This window comes from Centruroides vittatus, unplaced genomic scaffold (genome assembly GCF_030686945.1).
Source record: "Centruroides vittatus isolate TY-2023 unplaced genomic scaffold, ASM3068694v2 contig_817, whole genome shotgun sequence".
NCBI lineage: Eukaryota > Metazoa > Arthropoda > Arachnida > Scorpiones > Buthidae > Centruroides > Centruroides vittatus.
This window is the reverse complement of record NW_027122532.1, coordinates 1,199,379-1,221,129: the sequence shown is the minus strand read 5'-3', so window position 1 is coordinate 1,221,129 and position 21,751 is coordinate 1,199,379. Positions and strand designations below refer to the sequence as shown.

Sequence of the window (21,751 nt, the reverse complement as noted above, 5' to 3'; positions counted from 1 at the left end):
CGCGAATACGAATATAACATAATTAACTAAACAATAACATTAATGCCCGATACATTCTAACCTACGCGCCATCGATGCCGTAAGATATCGGGCTAGATAAAGGCTATAATATTATTTAACTACGAAATAATTTAATACTAGAGTTAGATGCTATTTCTTATTAACTGTAATAATTATAGTTTAATTTTCAGCATTAATAAAAGTTACCAAAATGATTAATTTACTGTGTTTTTGTTATTTCTTACTCCTGTTTTTAGGTATTCGGTATTCGGCCGAATAGGCCGAATACCGGGTAGTAACCGAATATTCGTTACAACACTAGAAATAACAAAAATTACGGAGACGACCTTCCCTTTTAGGCAACTGCCTGGCAACAAACATGCAAAAATGGTAAAACGTCCTCTGGCGTTTCGCCACTATCACAAGAATATTTTTTTTTAAATTAACAAAGTAAAATCGTGGCCGAGGTTATTTCAGACACCATAGTAATTATAACAATCTAAATTTATAAAATTCTCACACGCGCGACAATCAAACGCAGGTCGTATCAGCTTATACTAACTTATAACTTTCTTACAATTAAGGAAAATGGAAAAAAAGCAAAGGCGATAGGACACCACTTGGAAACTCTCTTTTATTCGTGACCCTCTTTTTGTCGTAGACCTTTCGTCTATTCCTGACTTCGTCGTTTGTCCTCGAGGTTTTTTGTCCGTAGTCTATTTTTTCTTTCTAACTTCTTTGGCACCTCTCGGTCTCGGATCGTCTTTCTCGAGGTCTGGAGCACTCTTTTTCCTTCCCTACTTCTTCGAAGTTTTCACCAAAAGCGACTCTTTCTCTATCCGTTTGGCCGCAGGACCCCACACCGTCTTTTGTTCTACTTATTTTCGTGGAATAGATAATCCTACCCAAGGGCAAAAGAGTTAGACGGCCACACTATAATCGAACAAATATGTAATAACATTTGGTTCAAAAATCGTAATACGTAAATATTGTACGTTTGGAAATTACGTTATTACCATCAGAAACAAAAAATCGCATCTGAAATAGTAGAGTGGAAGCCATTTTTCCGGTTAAGACTTAATGCTCTCTTCTCCCCCCCGCGGGGGAATTTCGAAAAATCCCTTCTTAGTGTGCGTTTCCATGACTTACCCTAACCGTGTACCAAATTTCACCACTTTAGGTTCAGCAGTTTGCTCTGGGCGATAGTGAATCAGTCAGTCAGTCAGGACAAATAGTTTTATATATATATAGATTATGCCCTATTCTTATGCTCAACCAAGCACCTTCCTTCCACTGCGGTTTTCAAAGAAGTGGAGCTCCGTCACGTCGATATATAAATTCAAAGTTTTCTCCCCATCTGCTGCCATAATAAAATTGTGCAGTTGGGATTATACACAAGCAGTGGCATTTGTTTCCTTTAAGAAAACACTACAGAATGTTCCATACACCGTTATACTTGGGAAAAATTTAATTTACTGGCTTAGCAAGCTGCACGATATTTTTAATCCGTCTGGCGAATAACTCGTCGACGGCCATCACCTATTAACGAAAAACACTCGCTACTAAACAAAAGTGTCTTCCACTGTTCTGTAGTCCGGTTTTTGTGTTCGGGTGCCCGACGCAAACGATGTGTTTCGTATGTTTTGTTGGAAGCAATTTATTTAATGCGGACGAGAAACCGGCCCTAATTCCGTTAAATGGCAGCTTGCAGCTTTAACGGACGTCTCTTTGACAGACTTGTGATTTGTGTCAGTGTCTTTTTATTGGCTCAACACTTCCTCGAGTACGTTTATCTTCATCTGAAGTTGTTTACTCTTCTTCCACGAGTTTATTTCACATTATGGCTTCCAGTTTACCTAAATTCTTTTGTAATTTTGCCTATTCAACTTTTATTTAAATGTAAATCAGTAGAGATATTTACTCACTTCAAACATTTTGCCTTTTATCAATAATTAAATAACAAACTTTTTGCAAAAGTTACATCAAAAAGTAGCAAATTTTATGTGAAATTATGGGAACAAAGATGGAAATTGTCTAGTACACATGATAACCGGTGCCATGTGGTGACATTTGATGATAGGAAAGCTGTGCCGGCCGTGGATAGAATCGTTGAATGTACTATACGATATTTTGGCGCGTAGCATCCATCGGCCAAACCACGTGAGGTTGGTGCTCTCTAAAGCAAATGCCCGTAATCTGGCTGCATTACACGATTTAAATAATTTCGCAGTGGAAGCCGTGCCGTATTCGACAATACGGTGCTTTCATTGGGAATATGCGTATACGAATTTATATTCGAATATACAATAGTAATCTTATCATTGTTTTCACATGTATAGAAATTTGTAATAAAACGCATAATGCAGTCATAGTAAAATATTAATTTTAAGTAATTCAATGTTAAAATGTGAAAATAATCATACAATATGTATTTATATTTTAGAAAATACAAGGAAAGTGATGCTTCCACAGCTTCATGGACAGCACACCACTGATAACTCACATTCACAAATTATGTAATGTTGGTTTAAAAAATAAAATTGCCATATTTTTGTATTGAATATGAATTTTGATTTTTATTAAAAAATTCTAGGAAATGAAATAAAAATTAGTTAAAAAAATAAAGCTTAAGAATTGTACTTCTTCTTCTATTAAATACTTTTTTTATACTTTCAAATTGCTGCAAGGAGTACTTTTAGAAAACTGAAAGTTTCCATAATTTTGTCAGCATAAATTTGCACATGACATCTTAGAAAAAAGAATTAACACCATCATCTACATTTAACTACATTTTCCCTATTTGACAGCTCTAGTATTATGACAAAATTTGATTCCTATAAAAGGCAAAACATGTTCTGAACTTACCTGTGTTAATTTCTTCCGTGGTCTCTCTTTCGGTGAGAGGTTTGTCGTGCAACCTGAGATAAACCTGAAAGTATTACAAACGACGTCGTCATAAATATTTACTCGAAACATATTTTAAAATAACTAACAATTTTATGTCACAAAATTTTAAGTGAAAAATGGTCTTAAACAGCAATAGTTGCAGTATAAAAGATAACTGTCGTAAATATGGTCAAAAATTCAAATAATAAATTACAAAATGAATAAAAATATTTTTTCTATTGGATTATTCTATTTTAATTCCAACACCTTTTCTCGTAGGCTACTGCTGGATCCAAGAGTTTCTCTCTCTCCGTAGTCCAGTTTCCAACAATAACATACAAGAGGTCTGTTGCTGCTCTGTGTATTTTAGTATTTAAGAAACTGTTTAATCCTAATTAATTCCAGAACATTCAAATTTTTGTTAGGAGAAAGCTGCATACAAAATTATTTCCATTTACTTTTAATGAAGCTTAAACTATTTATTTCACTAGATACGTATAGTCCATTTGCTATAACTTTGAGCATGTTTCCGCAAGAAATAATTCACGAAAAAGTTCTCTTTCTTATAAATTGCCTTCGAAACTAAATTTACAATAATTAATAAACGTTCATAATTTTATTAGGACACTGCTGTTGCTACTACAGTGAGAAAAATGATGAGGAGGATACATTTTGTAGCATACTGCAATGAGTAGGCCACTTTACTTCCTCGTTTCGTACACAAAGTTATGGTGAACTGACTATAGTTACTAACAATTAAACAACCTAAATACACTAGCAATGTGTTTAATACACAAACATTTTGAATCCCATCCACAATTACTCGAGGAAATTTAAAATATTTAAAGTGGAAAATCAAGCGAGTGCACAAACACGAGAGATGTGAAATATTCGTCCAACGCTCGGAAGTCCTTTTACGTAGACAAAACAATCCACTTTAGAAATTTGGAAGTTTAGAAACTTTATTTAGAAAGTTACAAATGTTTTGTACAATATAAGTCATTTGTACTGTTATATTTTATATGTTCTTATATTTAAATGATTTACATCTGCATAAATTGTAAACATGTGTGAAGATAATAGTTTTGTATTTAAATTTGTATCATCCAAAGTTAAAGGGATTTGCCAATAATCATTAAAAATAATTTATGTTTACTAAAACAATTGCATATGTAAACAAAATTTAGTCTGGTATCATCAGGGGCACGATGTTTTCAAGATTATAGATTTTCCCCAGACACATGGAGGATTGTGTGGTTTTATTTTAATTCAAATGGTATTTGCATTTATGTTTTAGCAACAAATTTTATAATTAATGAGTATAAGAAATAATAAAAAATGTAAACTATTACACTTAAAAATTTCAAACAAAAATTTAAACAAATTTAAGCCATTTCAAACTCCACACTCAAAGGAAATGAAGGCGACAAACACTTCAAAAAAAAAAAAAAAAAAAAGTTACTCTTGTTAACTAGATATAAATTTAACAACTCGAATAAAAGAAAATCCAGCAAAAAGTTGCATAACTTTCCCAGCTATTACGAGATCTTATTTAGAACATAACTTTTATACTTTTAATTACAATATAACTTACCAGATGGCACCATACACAATTTTATTATGAGATTTTGTTATAAAAAACTTTTTATATTTTTAATTACTATAAAAATGGCAAAAGGCTTAATTTTGAGGATAGGAATGCGTTTTATAAAAAATAGTATAAATGTTAATAATGAGTAAAATTGTCATTGACCCTATTGGAGATATGCACGACCCCCTTTATCTCCCCACCCCTTGACCTTTAACCTTTCAACAGTGGGATAGTCAGGTATGGTGCTACCCCAAAGTAGTGGAGAATAAACATGGAAAATTTTTAAAGTATTTTTTCACACATTTTTCTCATTACCGTTTCAGAAAAAAATTTTGTAAACAGTTATGTCTAGTAAAGAAAAGTCTGTTTTTATTGTTACATAATTCATTTTTTTATGTAAATATTTTTTTCACGGTAGTTTTTGGCAATACCCCCAAAACAATTTAACGGATATATCGTTCCCTCGCCACTGCCATACGATCACCCTTGCCGGATATATCCGTCGGTCACCGTAGGGTGGTTAATTGCCAAAATTTAATAGCATCAATACTTCATATACAAGCCAACATGCCAAATTTTGTTTCTTAATCTTTACTCCATCCTAAGATTTTAAGTGAAATAGATGCCAACCCACACAAATGGAAATTTTTGGCTGTTGTTCTGATTTTTTTAGATTCAGGGTCTCAAAACATGAAAATTTGCAAAAACATATGGAAATCCTGTCAAATTTGACACGATTCCCATACTCTCTCTTATGATACATAACAGCCAGAAAAGTAAAAATGCACTTTCAAAATCTCTGAACGTAATGGTTTTTTTCCCACATTTCTCAAAATTGTAACTCACAACTATGGCAAAATTATATGCCTAGCTTTAATTGTTAGAAAATTTTGTTATAACTGTTTTGTAGAAAGTATTATTGATTGATTAAAAAAATTTGTAAAATTGCAGCATAAATTCCTGCAATGAAAATTAATTAGATCGCTTTTCTTTTGTAACTGTGCTCGTAACCATTGATTATAATTTTTAATTATAAATTTCTTTTTAAATATCGGTAAACTATAAAACACAAGTTTACATTACAAAATAATCACTTAATGAAAAAGTGATAACATACAGATTTATTCTTGTAAGGTAGTAGAGGAGCTGTAAGTTTTACTCACCCTGTAGTTAAACTTCTACCATTAAATTACATGGCAGTAAATATTTACAATTATTGTAAAAAAAAAATTCTTGTAAAAATGTTCTGGTGAAATATAAACTAAGCAGTATCCTACAAAAAAAGAAAAAATCTGTTGCAAGTTGCTACCTTGCAATTAATTAAGAAACTATTCCATACCAAACACAAATTTGTTCTTATAATTTACTAAATTTTTTTAGTGTCGAAAACTGCAAACATCTTTTATACAACTTCTTTTTTTCTTTTACAATGTTTGTAAGTTTTTTTTAAAACAATTTTCTTTTAAACTATGAGAATAGTTATTCTCGGTTTCTTCATATTTCGATACGGCATCGAGCAAACAATGGTTCTATTCGAAACTACTAGTTGTTATGTCTGTCCAATATGCTCTCAACCAAAATGCCATAAATTGAGATGCTCTATATTAAATCTTATCGAGAAAGACGGTTATTTTCGATAAATAATTCTACATTCGAGAGTCTTCAAAAACATTTATCTGATTTGTTTTTTTCCACCAACATCTTTACTTTAATGAACATTTTTAGACCTAAAACGTTTTTGGGAGTATTGAACAGGACAGCTCAATTTAACTTTATAAGAAAACAATTGATTATAATAGCTTACAATCAAACCTACAAAGCAGAATCTTAAAATAAATCTAAACTTAAATATTTTCAAACAGTTCTGATTTAAACTCTACAAATGATCTGTATAAATAAATTTGTATTTTAGCTTGATAATATAACATGTAAGCAAAAATCTGTAAAAAAAATTCATTTCTGTAGATCCTTGCTTACTTTTGATATGTAATTACTTGAATATAAAGTGCAATTTTTAAAAATGATAATATTTTAAAAGTAAACTTGACATAAAACCAACCTCGATAGAAACTTTTGCTGCTTTAAAATAAAAGGGATGAGCACGGAGGACGTCTTCTAGCCTAAGCAATCCTACATATGCTCTTAATGTCATTTTCCTCATACAATATGTATGAAAATCAAACTGATCTTCTATGATTTCTGAAAAATGCTGAAAATTGAATTTCTTCCATTAGGCAATAACTACTATTAATCATATCTTGTTGTTATTCTACTAATCATAAAATAACATTATTAAAATTTAATATATTTATTTGTTTTAATATCTCTAAATAAATAAATTTCAATTTTTAACAACAAACTACTCAAATACATTCACTGCTTATTTCTAAATATTATAATTAAGTAAAATTAAACTTGCTGAAAATCTAAAATGGTGTAGGTCAATGATTGAAAATTAGTATGCTCCTTTGTCCTAGTTTAGAAGAACAATTTTTAAAACACTTTCTGCGGGTACTGTGATAGCCTTTGCTTGTATCTATAATAGATACAAACAAGGGCAAGGTGAGAGGGCATATCCAGTCGAGCGAACTGTTAAGATTTCTAAAGACGGATGCAAAATTTAAGTGACACCAAACATCAATGACTGGCACCACCAATTCTCTCTTTTGACCACAACAACTAAAATTATCAATTGGTCGAGCCTGTTGTCACCTTAATTTTGCTGTGATGTGCATCCAGTCTTTTAACTGGGTCCCATTCATTTGAATCTGTTCCACAGATAAACTTCAGCCATCCAAATGGGTACAGTTTCTCTTTATCTATACAAGTATTTTCTTAACATCAGAGTACTAAGGAAGCATCCATTAGTTCATCTGATTAGGCATGAAAACATTATCCTAATCTGTGTTACACTATAATTTCTAGATAGTAATCTATAAGTAATAGAAATTATACAATGATATAAATTAAAATGATGATAATAGAAAAATTTGCAAATCAATCAGCAATAACTGAACAACCATAGACTGCAAGATATTTGCATATCGTACCTTCCATAGTCATCCGGTCTGCAAATTGATATAAATGGGACATTAATTTTAGGATATATCAGTGTTTATGAAATTTTGTGCACATATTTTATTCAATTCTAGAATATTTTTAATAACATATAAGAAGTGAACTTACTGATGTTAATTTTCATTTTTAATTTGCATAATTATATTTAAAACAAATCAGTTTGCAAATATGTTTTTCCCTCAAACACTAAGGCCTCCTATTATAATACATCATCGAGTCCAAAGAGAAAGCTATAATGTCAAAAACTAAACAAGCACCTGATCACTCGCTGAGAGATATTTATTCTTAACACAAACGTTTGTGTTAAGAATAAATATCTCTCAGCGAGTGATCAGGTGCTTGTTTAGTTTTTGTATTATTTTCTGCTGAGCACGCTGTAGGTTGTTTATAATGTCAAATTTAATTACTTTTTAGTACTAGATCTCATATAAGAAAAAGTCAACAGCTTAATGAAAATGAAAAATTTTTCCTTACCCTGTCAATTTCGTGGCATTTCTTTAAGGAATCTCCCCATCTTTCTAACCTCTGATATGCCTGAGCACATTCCGTCTGAAACCACATACATTGCATTTCGTTCAAGTTTTCCATTGCAGAAACACCCTCCTGAAAATAAATTAAATATTACTCTTTTTATGTTTCAAATTAGTTCAAGACAGTAATAATCATTATTATATATATAATCCATTGAACGCGTGTCCGTCGTCCGTCCGTGTAACGGTATGCCAAAAACGGGCACTAGAGGCATCCCTATCGTGTGTCATATTTCAAACATTTTAATTAACAAAATAAATTATTATTTAAATTAACAATATAAATTATTATTATTCATTTGGCCAATAAATTATTATTTGGTCAATATAACAATCTATCTATATAACCCATTGAATGTGTGTCCGTCCATCCGTCAATGTGCCTCGTAGGAATTTGTAATGCTGCTAGAACACCCACTAGGGGACGTCCTGGGCTACTAGTAAACTGTATTTTATTAAAATGTTAGCTTTTCTTGTTAGCATCTTAAAATTACAGCTTTTTTATAAAATGTATAAAATGTGGATTCTTATTTATTCATTTCACAATTTATCCTTAATCCCGATTTGAACATAAATGCAAAGCATTACAATAACAGATTTTTCTATTCACGTTTTACTCTGTTACTATGAGGCTTGATTGGAAACAATACTCCCAACCCGTAAAGCCCCCAATAAATTAGCTGTAATTTTATTTTGAGAAGTGCAGACAATTACACAAAGCAAATAGCTAGGAGTGCATTTTTGCATTGGCACCTGAGAAAGAAAGTTACTTATTCTTTGTAAACACATCTATCTGACAATGTTATCAAGTGTTGTCGGTGAAGATCAATAAGATTGATCCTAGTATTAAGCTATAAAAGTAAAAATTAGATAATGTGTATTTCTTTTTTTGGACAACATGAAGTTTTACAGAATGTCAAGTTATCAAGAGCAGAGTTTCTGGGACTCTACTATACTAACCTTTTAACTTGGCATATTATTTATCTATTAATGCATTTAAACTATTTACAATAAAATTTATAACAAAATAAATCTGCAGAATCACAAATTTCCTATCTCTGCCAATATCTAAATATATAAAACAGGTCAACTTAATTAATATATTTTGAAAGGTTTAAATTCCGATAAAAAACATGATATGTGCAATAGTACGAAAAACAACACTGTAGCTAATAACAAGAGGTCATAGAGCCACAATAATTTTCAAGAGAATTTTATCATTGTCTTCAAAACTTAAACAAACAAACATTTCATGAATGGAGGTTCCTAACTTATCTAATACCCATATTAAATATAAAATGCATAAAGGAATGCATTTAAAAAAGTTTTTTGAGAGTGATTTGTATGCCAGACAGCATTGTTAGATAACAGCTGGAAATTTTTTTTATATCAGAAACTGCTTTGTTTAGCTTTCTTCTTTATTTTCAATTTGCAATATCCAAGATCAGAGCTTACTACCTTAAATAATAGAAAACAAAGGAAGGGACTTCACCAAACTGGCAGAAAGATTGGTTGCAGTTGTTTCAGAATATCTTATAGATTGATAAAGCAGTGTTTGTGTTGGCGGCTTTGTCAACAGATATAACTGTCACTGTTGGTCCAAAGAGTATCAAAAATCATAGCAAAAAAGTCACAGTTTGGGTTGGCATCACAATGACACATTGTTGAGTCTTCCATTTAGAAAGATAAGATGAATGCAAAGCATTACCTCAATATGATGGATATAGTCTGGGGCCTGTGACTATGCAACAAAACATTAAAGACGATCTTCACTTTCTGTAAGATGGTGCTTCGTCACATTGCATCCACCTGGCATACAAGTGGTTCAACAAAATAATCCGAGAAAAATGGATCGGAAGAGGAGGACCATATGAGTGGCTGGCTACAAGTCCAGATAAAACTTCCTATAATTTCTTCTTACAGGGATAAGCCAATGAAATGGTGTATCATATCAAACAACATATTGTAGATCAACCAGAGGGAAGAATACAAGTGTTACAAGTTTTCCATCTCCATTCCTGCAGGCAGCCATTGACATAATATATGCATGTTTTGCAATAGCTAGTGGAAAATGCAGGAGCATATGTTGAAATTTGATTATTTTATGTTATTTTCCCCATAATACTCTTACCATTAATTCTTGTTTTATTAAATTAGGTGAAATTTAAGAGTTTTATAGTATTAAAAAATTTACTAAATACTTATCAGACATCCTTCATAAACAACATAAAAGTTGTCTTTTATATATAATAACCTTCTTTAGTTTAAACTTATCTTGTCTACTAGTACTTTATCAATTAACAGAACTTATTATACTGGATTTATGGATGCAGCAATTAGGTCTTACAGATCAGAAATAATATTGTTTATTTAAATCACAGGTGATTTAGATAAACAATAATATTTCTGAAGTACTAGTAGATGAGATAAGTTTAAATTAAGATAAAGACACAAAGGCATATTAACTAAACCTTCTTTAGTTATGTAATTTATGAAAATATAAAATGAATTATAATTATTGCATTTTAAGTAATGCAACAATTATAGTTCAGTTTTCTAAACAATACATCCAATTCTTATTAAAAAAAATCAACAATTTATTAAATTAAAACATACCCTTGTGAACTTTGAACACATTTCTTCTGCTTCTTTGACCATATTAGCTCTTAACATGTACTTGGCACACTTGGAATTTATGTAACGGTCAGCTGTATCCAGTGCCTGAGCTTCATCTAAACACTTAACTGCTTCCTGAATGTTTCCTGCATGCTACGTAAAACAAAATTAATTTATCAGAGTGCTGATAAAATTTGCATAAAATGTTTTAAAACTAAGTTATAAATAAGCAGTTACAATTGAAAATCACTGCCGACTAGTACTTCAATAAACAGTTGTTGCGTGCTCAACGTAAGGCTACATGTCACAAGTAAATGTTTAGTATTCAACAGCAAACTGCTAGAAACATCTTACTGTATTATTCTTCAGGGCAATCTTCCAAACCAAAACAACAGTTGAATAATTACAAATATTTTATTTAGGGTAACATTCATTTTCCTTATTGTTTCCTAAGTTTTTGAAAGTGTTAATAAGATTAACCCTTTCAAAATATTTGAAGTAAGAAATATTGAAATAGCTGTCAAATTGATAGCTGGAAATTACATTTCAACCTACCAATTTAACTATACAAATAAATATTTAAACCTGAAGATGATCTCCATTTGTAACAATTTCCAAGATTATAACTAATAATTTTTAATAAATAAATAATTATTCATATATACAATAATATATAGTTATAAATTTGCATAACATTACTAGCTTATATATATATAAAACAAAGCCAATAAAGCACACTTTTAATTCAGGCCATGAACAACCCATGGCCTGCACTTAGCCATGAGATCCTATAGTGCTGTGGTTCCCAACCGGTGTTCCGCGGAACACTGGTGTTCCGTAAGCATCTTCCAAGTGTTCCGCAGTTTTAGTCGCAAATCGAAAAGTGTACAATCGTATTCGAGCCGCCGAATATAAAAAAATTAAAATCATAAAATTTTCATAAACTTAAATATATATGTAAGACTCGTACTTATAAAGTGTACTACTGTTTCGAATAAGGTAAAGGCAATGAAAAAAACTGAATGAAATATGTAAAAAACATCAGGCACAAGTTTCCCATTAAAGTTATTTAGGTATATTTTTTCCTGTCTTAGAATTGGCATTAATAATATGAGTAGAGATTTTGAATTATAACTGCTCAATTCTAATAAAATAACTGATGACAAGCTTATGTATTTCATATTAACTTAAGTAAGTGTTCCGCTAAAGAAAATTGCTCACGAAAGTGTTCCGCATCCTAGAAAAGGTTGGGAACCACTGCTATAGTGCAACCCTTGGGGCTTCGGTAACATTACCTTTCTGTTTATTGCCTCAACCCTACCTAAACCGATATTTGGTACATAGAACATCTGAACTAAACTCAACCATGGTCTAAAAAATTAGGAACAAACTATATATTATCAGTTTGCACATCATCAGCATGTATTATTTTAGTATCTAGTGTATTGACAGTTATGGATTATGTTAGTACTCAGTTGGCTTAACACTTGTAACTAAGAAAGAAATGCAAAAGTCCTGCTGGAAGCTTACAAAGTTTACTTTCAAATCCATACATTTGATAATGGAATGCTTGAATAGAACAATGACAAAAACAAAAAACACGTCATTTGTTCTATCTATTCAAGCATTCCATCATTGAATATACAAACCTGAAGATCTCCATTTGTAGATCAAAAACATTAGTCCAAAGTTCTATTTAGAATTAAATCTCTCTGGAATTCAATTAAGGTTCTTGAAAGACATATTTATTGATCAAACAATATAACGGTAAAGCAATCTCTCATCCGGAGATGCATAGAGTCAGTGAATATACCATATACAGCTAGAAAGAATTGGCATAAAGTAATGTAGTTATCACTACATCTCAGCTTTATTTTTATATTCTGCAATAAACTCCATCTTCAAATAAAAGTGCAGGTAAATAGTTGCAAAAATATATGCAATTGCAAAGAAAGCTAGATAAGTTCTCATCAAAATAACATTACATGCCTCGCTTCTGCATAGAGTACAGCAACCAGTCCAATATTGCTCATGCGCATTAGAGAATAATAAAATGAAATCACACTAAGCACTAAATAATATAAAATCAATTTGGATACTTTAATTTACAAATAATCTCATATAATCATTCCTTAGATTTAAGAGAAAGTATTAAAACATACACTAAAATTACTTACTTTATATATTCTGGCTTTAACTACAAATAATTCAATTAAGGTCGGGGTATGTTCAATTGCAGTATTTATATATTTAAGTGCTTTTTCTGTACAACCTAGATAATCATAATGTTGTGCTAGAAAATAATATGCCCATAGAAGAGCGGTTGCCGGTTCCTTTTCGCACGTGTCTTTATCTACAAAGAAACACAAATTACATTTTTTTAAATTAATAACTATTTCTAGAACTTAACAGAATTGTCATTGCATTCAATTTGGGAATGACTATGATATAATATAGTGATAATTTTACTTTTCTACTATTTAATCATTTAAAATATAAAGATTGTTAATGAGAAATTAAATTATGAAAATGTGAGCAAATACACAGATTTGTTTATTGAAATCAAGTGTGTGACATAAAAAAAATAAACTGCTATTTTATGTAGCATATTAAATTAATAGTTCTTTGAACTGTGATTAAAACAAGTACATACACCAACCTTTATTAACTCTTTGATGAGTGAGGTTTACTGATGACTCTCTCCCCTCCCAAAGTGAGTTTTAAAAAAATGTAACTTACAAAAAACATTAATTTCTCATCTAATTCATATTTTTTTTAATAAACTAGACAATATTTCTTCTTCCAATTTGATTGTGTTGAATAACTCCAACAAGTCAGGAGACAGCGAGTACTAACGACTACTAGATATCATGTATGAAAATTCTATGCTGAATCTTGACACCACGCAGAAAAAAATTTTCTAGACCAGTCAACAAATGTCACTAGCAGTTTGTAAAGATTCACATTTGCCCATAAATATACAAGCATACTACAATGAGATAAACTTGAAGAATGTATATTTGTGCGCTTACTCTGTAGAGCCCACCACTCATGCCACGTATATATACACAAGTATTTGTCAAAGGGTTAAATATGTGCAATACATTCTAAATTACGAAGACACGCTATACCGGTATTTTACATTACAATATTTAAAAAAAATGTAATGAATGTTTTTACTAATAAACAGCCACAGGCAATTCGCTTATGCCAACGATAGATCTGACACCTAGCAGTATTAGCGTGAACTACATAATAACGGCTGCTATGGGTATAAAGTAGTTTGTTAGAATAGAAAGTGTTCACCCTATCTAATATAGGCCATCGTCAGGTTTAATATTATAACTGTTTCAAAATGGAACGTAATGTTTTCGAATATTTTACATATTTAAAATTCAAAAAAATAATTTAACTTTAAAATAAATTGAAAGAAGTGTGTATATTAAATAAATAAATAAACAAATAAAACATAGAAAACAAAGCTAAGTAGAAAGAAATGATTTAAGGGTTTTTAAATGCCATTCTTTTTTCTATTATATATTTCCACGCTGTTGGAAGCGCATTAGCATCCATAGCATTTAGGCAATGGTTTTTCATTTTACTTTTATAAAGTTCCACCTTTTCCATCTCCAACACAATGGATGGAGAGTGCACGTTTAAATGACTAGGCTCTTCCCATTTAACAATCGTTCCTCCAGTCTGTGCTATAATTGATAATATTGTGTTGTTGTGTCGTTTGTCAACGTTGTATCAGATGCTCTTTTTTCTTATAAAAACCGAGAATGATCGATAAAAAAGCACCTAATATCTGTAGCTTGCTACGGAAGATAAAGACAACGTAAAAAAGGAAGATAAAGCTGGGGTATATAAAATTCCATTTGAAAATCAACAGTTAGGAATTGAAAAAGATTATGTGGGTGTGACTAGAAGAAACCTGGCGGTACGTCTGCGAGAACATACATACAATTTCGACAAAGGACATGACACTATTAGCAATTATGGCACAGACTGGAGAAACGATTGTAAAATGGGAAGAGGCTAAAGTCATTTAAACATGCACTCTCCATCCATTGTGTTGGAGATGGAAAAGGTGGAACTTTATAAAAGTAAAATGAAAAACCGTTACCTAAATGCTATGGATGCTAATGAGCTTCCAACAGCGTGGAAATATATACTGTAACTGTAAAAAAAAATGGCACTTAAAAACCCTTAAATCATTTCTTTCTACTTAGCTTTGTTTTCTGTTTTATTTGTTTATTTATTTATTTAATATACACAATTCTTTCAATTTATTTTAAAGTTAAATTATTTTTTTTGAATTTTAAATATGTAAAATATTCGAAAACGGTACGTTCCATTTTGAAACATTTATAATATTAAACCTGACGATGGCCTATATTAGATAGAGTGAAAACATTTGTATAAAAGAATTTTAAGCTCAGAAAAATTAGCTGTAGTGAAACTGAAGTGAATTGTTTGCTGAGAAAGAGCTGGATATATGTGAAGTTATCAGTTTTAGTATTTCCTCTCCTTCTGTAAGACATCTTTTTCGATCAGCAACATATTCTAAAATGTCACAAAGTGTAATGTCATCGTGACTTAAACAACTACGAAATCAACTAGGATTAATGTCGGATACAAATGCGAATAAAACGTGTTGGCTACAGAGATACAGAGAGAAAAGTTATTAAAAAGACAACACATAAGTAACTCTCGTACGTTGTCGAGCACGCTATACCCTTTGTGGCAGCCATTTTGGTCGACTCATACGCCACCTATATTTACTGGCACAAGCGAATAGACATACAGTAGTGAACCGAAAATTGGAATCAATTGGGGACTGGGGTTGTTCAGATTAGGGATTTGTTCCGATTATGGATTATGTACGAAAAAATATATTAACCTGTCCGATGTTCAAATTTTTCTCCGTCGCGCGTTGCTTCGTGTTGAATTTTCGTCGATTTTAAGCCTAAAGGAAAATTTTATAATAATAATCGAGGCTATCGTATTGTTAAAAATTATTTCTGCATTTTGTACAAACAAAATAAATATATTGAAGAATATAAAAACATGAAAATTATACTTTAGGAGTAAATTTAGTATCAAAAATGTTCGATTCAGCACGACACAGTCCGACTGAAAATCGTGCCGATTACCGGCGATTCCGATCACCGGGGTTCCGATTTACGAGTCTCTACTGTAGTTATTATAGTTGCCCTCTCAGAATCAGTTCGTTCATCATGCACGTATCCTCCTCTTCAGGCAACTTGTCAGTTAAGTGTAAACATTTTGTTTGAATTTTGTTGTAAGTTTATTTTCATGTGCTGTTTGTTATATGTAATTAATAATACTTATATCTTTTATTTAATTTATGCTTAAAACTATATTTTATGCAAATTACTTCATCATAAAATTTGTTAAAATAAAGTTTTTACTTTAATCTAAAACATGCATTTAATTAATTGCATATATTAAAATGACAATAAAATGTGTTGGCTGTAACTAAAGAGTAATTTTTATGATAAAAGTTATGCACTCCAGAAATCGAAAGTAGGAAATCGAGTCTCGGAAACCCTACCGACAATTAATGCTTGTAGTTACCTAATCCAGAATGTAATGTTCTCGTGTCACATAAGCATTGATTGAGCACTTCCCACATTATATTTGATAGAACGTTTTTAAGTAGTCAACCAATTTCTCTTCATGCAAAGAAATTAAATGTAGATTGGTGAAGATGATAATCTTAAAAATTTCTGAAATGACTTTACATGGGGCATCGAAAAACATATCAAGACTTTGCAATTACAAAGCCTACAATTACTTTCACCAATGTAATTAGTATTTTTTTTTTTTTATATTAAAATAACAAAATTAAACAATTTTCTAATTGATAAACAAATCAGAAACAGTTACACAGTTAATAACATTTTAATAACATTGATACTTTGAAAATTCATAATAAAAATATCAATTGTAGATAAAAACTGTAAGAGCAAAAGAAAAAACGAAAGTTACCTTCCTCACTAAAAACTTCCCACTTTGTCAAACATGCAACATAATTAAGAACGAGATCTTCTATAATTTTAACCTGGAAAAAAATTTATCTATCAATCAATGTATTATTTTCTATACGTAATCATCCAAAAATTATTGTACAGTGGAACCTTGCTTAACGAGCATAATTCGTTCCAGAGTCTTACTCATAATGCAAAACAGTCATTAAGCGAAACAATTTTTCCCATAGAAATTAATGTAAAATACGATAATGCATTCCACACCAAAAAATATACTCAAATATTTTATGTATAATGTTTATTCAAAGAAAATTATACGATAAACATCATTAAGGAGCGTGAATCATCATCTTTTCTTCTAGTATGGAATGAACCAACCTGAAATGCAAACTCGATTTGCAGGAAAAAAAAAAAAAAAAAAAATCACATATGTTTGATAAACACACCAAATCATATGCCAAATTCTTGGGCTATGTAAAGGCTATACTTAAATAATAGAAATTAATTAATCTGACTAAAGGTAGGCAGTTATGCTTCCATCTCATATTAAATTTAATAATTATAAATAGTTAATTTTTAATTCAGACATTTCTAAAATTTAATTTGGAATTGGTCATTAAATTTAATATGAAATGGCAGCATAACTGCCTACTTCTAGTCAAATTAATTAATTTATAATATTTAATTATAGCCTTTACGTAGCCAAAGAATTTGGCATATTGTTTAGAATGTTTATTTTATAATGGGCTAGGGTTGTTGATGTTTATACGTAATATGTGTTGGAAAAAGTTTGGAAAAATGTGTCATCACAAGCGACACTAAAATGTTAGCTAAACAAATGCTAGATGAAGCATGCACACAATCCGGGACTTCCCCTCTCCTAGCAACTCGTTATGTGAAAATTTGCTTGTTAAGCGAGCCATTTTTTCACAATTTATTTTGCTCGTTATACGAAACACTCGTTATGCAAGGTGCTCATTAAGCGAGATTTCACTGTATATTAAAATTTAACATAATAATACATCAACACTTATAATATCAAAAATATGTCTCCTCTTATCAAATACTTCTTCATTTACATACATACACACAAATAATTACATTATCACACTGCATATTGAGTAACATATATTAACATACATGCAATATATTATTTTTGATACATTCCATTAGAGACATATGGAGCTCAGAACAGACTTTAATAAAAGAACAGTAAATAGAAGACAGAGTAACTCCTTGATATATTATTGGTAATAGTAGTTTTCCTCTCAAGTAAAAAAAAAATCACCAAAATACATATCAAAATCTGTATTTTTTAAAAATTTTATTACATTAGTAACAAATTACTTTATATCAATCATTTAATTAGCCAATTTATAGCCCAATTTTTAAGGTGATTGTTGGTATTTCATTATTTTATTACATACAAGAAGCATTGAAAAAGTCCCTGGAAAATGTAAAATAAGCCCTTTATGTTTCAACATATGTTCCAATTAAATTAAAACACTTTTCTGTATGGCGTCACAGTCCTTCTGATTCTAGCCACGTCTGACTGTCAATTTACACAACAGATTGGATCTGCCAACATTTCAAATAAAATGGAATCAAGTAAATCAAGACTAGTATTATGGAAAATACAAAACTCTGGAACCCATCCTCCTATTACCCATATAAATGTTAGTTTCGAGTTATACAGTTCCAATTCACACAAAACTTTTGCAAATCAATCTACTGTATACGTTGAGGGGTTAGGTGTGTATGAAGGATTGAAAGCTAACAATAACTGTAGTGAAAAAGAATTATCATCATTAATTATTGATGCAGTTACAAAACAATGAGGTAATGTTGTTGGTGATAATAGCTATAAATCAAGGCTCACAAAGTTGCTAATTTGTGATCTAGTAACGTTAAATCAATGCTTCCTCGAGACATATTTCTAATTATAACTCACCTAGAGACCAACAAGAGGATATATTGTAACTAAGTGAAATATACCATTACATAATTTAAATTATAATCAGGGCTGGATTTACATAAGGGCATTTGAGGCCGGTGCCCAGGGACCCACAAAACTAAAAAAAATTGTTTAAACATAATTTTTTTTTTCTATTACCGCGATAGCCTAGTGTGGTCTAATCGTGAGGTTCACAGGCAGAGAAAACCAAACCCGGGAAAAAACCTATGAAACATCGGAAAATTTCGAGAAAAAATTTCACGTAGGTATTTTTCAATTAAATTAAAATAATTAGTTTTACACAATAAAATATATGTACTTATTGTAAACAAATATAAAATATATTTGTTTACAATAACCTTATTTTTAAATGAAATTTACAACTTCCTAGTTGAAATCTAATTGAAAGTACTGTACAGTATTTTGTGTAAATTTTCTAAATCATCAAATTTGCCTACTCTTAAAGGGGGCCCCCACCGTATCTGTGCCCAGGGCCCCCTGATTGTTAAATCTGGCACTGATTATAATTCACAAAGAAGTTTCAAAGATAAAATTTGAAGCCCAAACATGACAATTATTTAAACTTTGACAGAACAGTTTTCTTTTACTGTGAGAAATAATGATTTGATGAAAGTTGGATCACAGGTCATAAACAGCCAATTATATATGGATTTAAATCTATTCTAATTGTCAAAATATTCTAAAAATTTCATGAAAAAGTAACCATAGTAATCAAATCCATAAAAAAATAACTTCACTCCAAGTCCCATGAACATTTTTTGATATTTTAAGTACTGACTAGTTATATTTATTGTAATATATATATATATATAATATAATATTACTGTACATTACAAACATTATACGCATACACACAGCATATATATATTTTTTCTGTAATATTTCTATTCAAATATTTGATATTTTACAAATATTTTGATGCAAAAGGTGTATTTACAATGGGTAGATGATACTAGATAAAATATACAAGTCGTTTCTTGTCACGTGAAACATTTAGATATCTCGCAAGACTACACAGAGAAACACTTACAGTAGATTTTACTTCATCCTAATCTGTATTTATATTTATTTATTTCACCTTAACTACGCGGGTCTTTCTTCATGTAAGTCCTCTTACCTTTTTCGGATCAGAATATAACGATCTTAAGTCTACAAATAAGGGAGGAACACCTTTATGTAATGCTTTCCTCATGTATTGATCGACTAAACTACGAAACTGCTCGTCTGAAAATTTTAAAATTTTAATGTAATTAGAAATTTATATTATAAAAAAGTTAAGAAATTGAACAATTTAATATTGATAAATATCTAATTTTAAAAAATAGCAAAATATTAATCTGACTAGAACAACTTTAAAGAATTAACTACAATAAATTGCATAAATTTAATGTTAAATATAATTTGATAAGAATTATAATTAACATTAAATTTATGCAAAATTCTTTTAATAAAATTTTTTTATAAATTATCTGAAGCCAATATTAAATTCTGCCTTTTACCCAAACTAATCTATGAAAATTTTCTGTGCATATTGCAAACCTGTTTACTGTTCCAAAAAGAATGCTACCGTTTTAAATTATTCTAATTACTATCCAAGAACATTGTAATGCACATTACAACATTGGAAAATTGCCCAAGTGTCACATTTGCCCATTACGATTTCTTCGTGCATGCACCTCGTGTCACACAACGCACATCCAAACAATACCCAAATTCTTCCTATACCCAACTACAGTGTATCCATCGTCACTCTACCAAGGCAGCCACAATCCTACAGCTCCAGCAACTTACTTGTGTTGCACAATGACAAGCAATTCCAACTTTTCAAACTGAGGGAACACAAAACACCTTCTGTTGAAAAGTCGCCATTTTTGTTTGCAGTGTTTCCTAGATGCCGTAGACAACAAGACATTTAAATACAGACGGGAGACAAAACTCGAATGGTTACTCTATCGATTGATGTACATTACATACTTCTCGAATAGTAATTGATATAATTTTAATAATTTTAAAATGGTAGCATTCATTTTAGAAAACCCTGTATATTTATAGTTATAAACTGTAAGACATTAATTTAATTATATTTCAGTCTTAAAAAAATATATATTAAAATGAGTTGAAAAGCATTGGGATAAGTGAATATTTCTTCAAGCTCAGATTTTCAGTTTATAATTTCAATTATTGACCTTTATTCTAAATATATAAATGTCATTCAAAAATTTAAATAGAAACACTGCAAATTCTCTAAACAGATTGCACTCTCACTTCTCCAAACAAATTATTTTATAGAATTGTTTGAATTAATGGATTATACATAAAGAAAGAGTAAAAAAAGGTCTACAAATTAATGTATGCATTAAAATTGTATTCAGTGTGCATGGTTATGTAAAATGTGCAGAGCATATTAGTTTTACAAATCCCCCTTATTTTAAAAAGTAATGATTTAGTGCAAAAATAAAATTTGTTTAATTTCATGGAATTTGAGTTAGCAAGAACAATATAAAACAGAAAAATAAATTTTCTTTTAAAGTCTACCTGCCCCGTGGACACTAAGAGGGCCTTACTTTTTATAACAAGCCCAGTATGGATTCAACCAGACCAGATCCTATATATCTGGATGGACCACCCCAAAAAATTTCTGGGAGTTTTTGACCAGTCTGGATTAAATCCCAAAGTCCCCAGAGTGGTAGGCCGACACCCTAACTGCTCGGCCCTCCAGCCACAAAAAAATAAGTTAGGGTTCTTAGCTTTGCACAAAGTTACTTTAGAAATGCCACAATTAATTTTATCACCATCAAATTTAATTTTTCTACATGTAAAAAAAAAAAAAATAAATAGTAACAATTGCTAATGCATTTCTGTTTTTTTATCATTGATAATTTGATATTCATGAATGTAAAATCAAAAAATATATATATTTTTAATGAAATTTTATTCATAAAATACTTACCCATTGTAAAACTAATAGGAATTCTTCTAGGAGTTTGAGCTCTAGGATATTTTAATTGATATTCCCTATAAATTTTCAATCTATCTTCTATTAATTCTGAAAATATAAAGA

The 21,751-nt window shown here is 30.4% G+C and overlaps 1 protein-coding gene across 1 annotated transcript in view; it reads right to left on the bottom strand.

Annotated features, from left to right (window-relative positions):
* Positions 1–21,751, bottom strand: part of Naa15-16 (N-alpha-acetyltransferase 15/16) — a 93,615-nt gene that overhangs the window by 17,232 nt on the left and 54,632 nt on the right. The window contains exons 9-16 of the mRNA XM_067278683.1: positions 21,641–21,736; positions 19,808–19,914; positions 16,717–16,789; positions 12,879–13,054; positions 10,702–10,854; positions 8,030–8,158; positions 6,537–6,686; positions 2,866–2,929 (exon numbers count right to left, since the gene is read on the bottom strand). Coding sequence (XP_067134784.1) covers positions 2,866–2,929; positions 6,537–6,686; positions 8,030–8,158; positions 10,702–10,854; positions 12,879–13,054; positions 16,717–16,789; positions 19,808–19,914; positions 21,641–21,736 — 948 coding nt within the window. The remainder of the gene's footprint in view (positions 1–2,865; positions 2,930–6,536; positions 6,687–8,029; positions 8,159–10,701; positions 10,855–12,878; positions 13,055–16,716; positions 16,790–19,807; positions 19,915–21,640; positions 21,737–21,751) is intronic.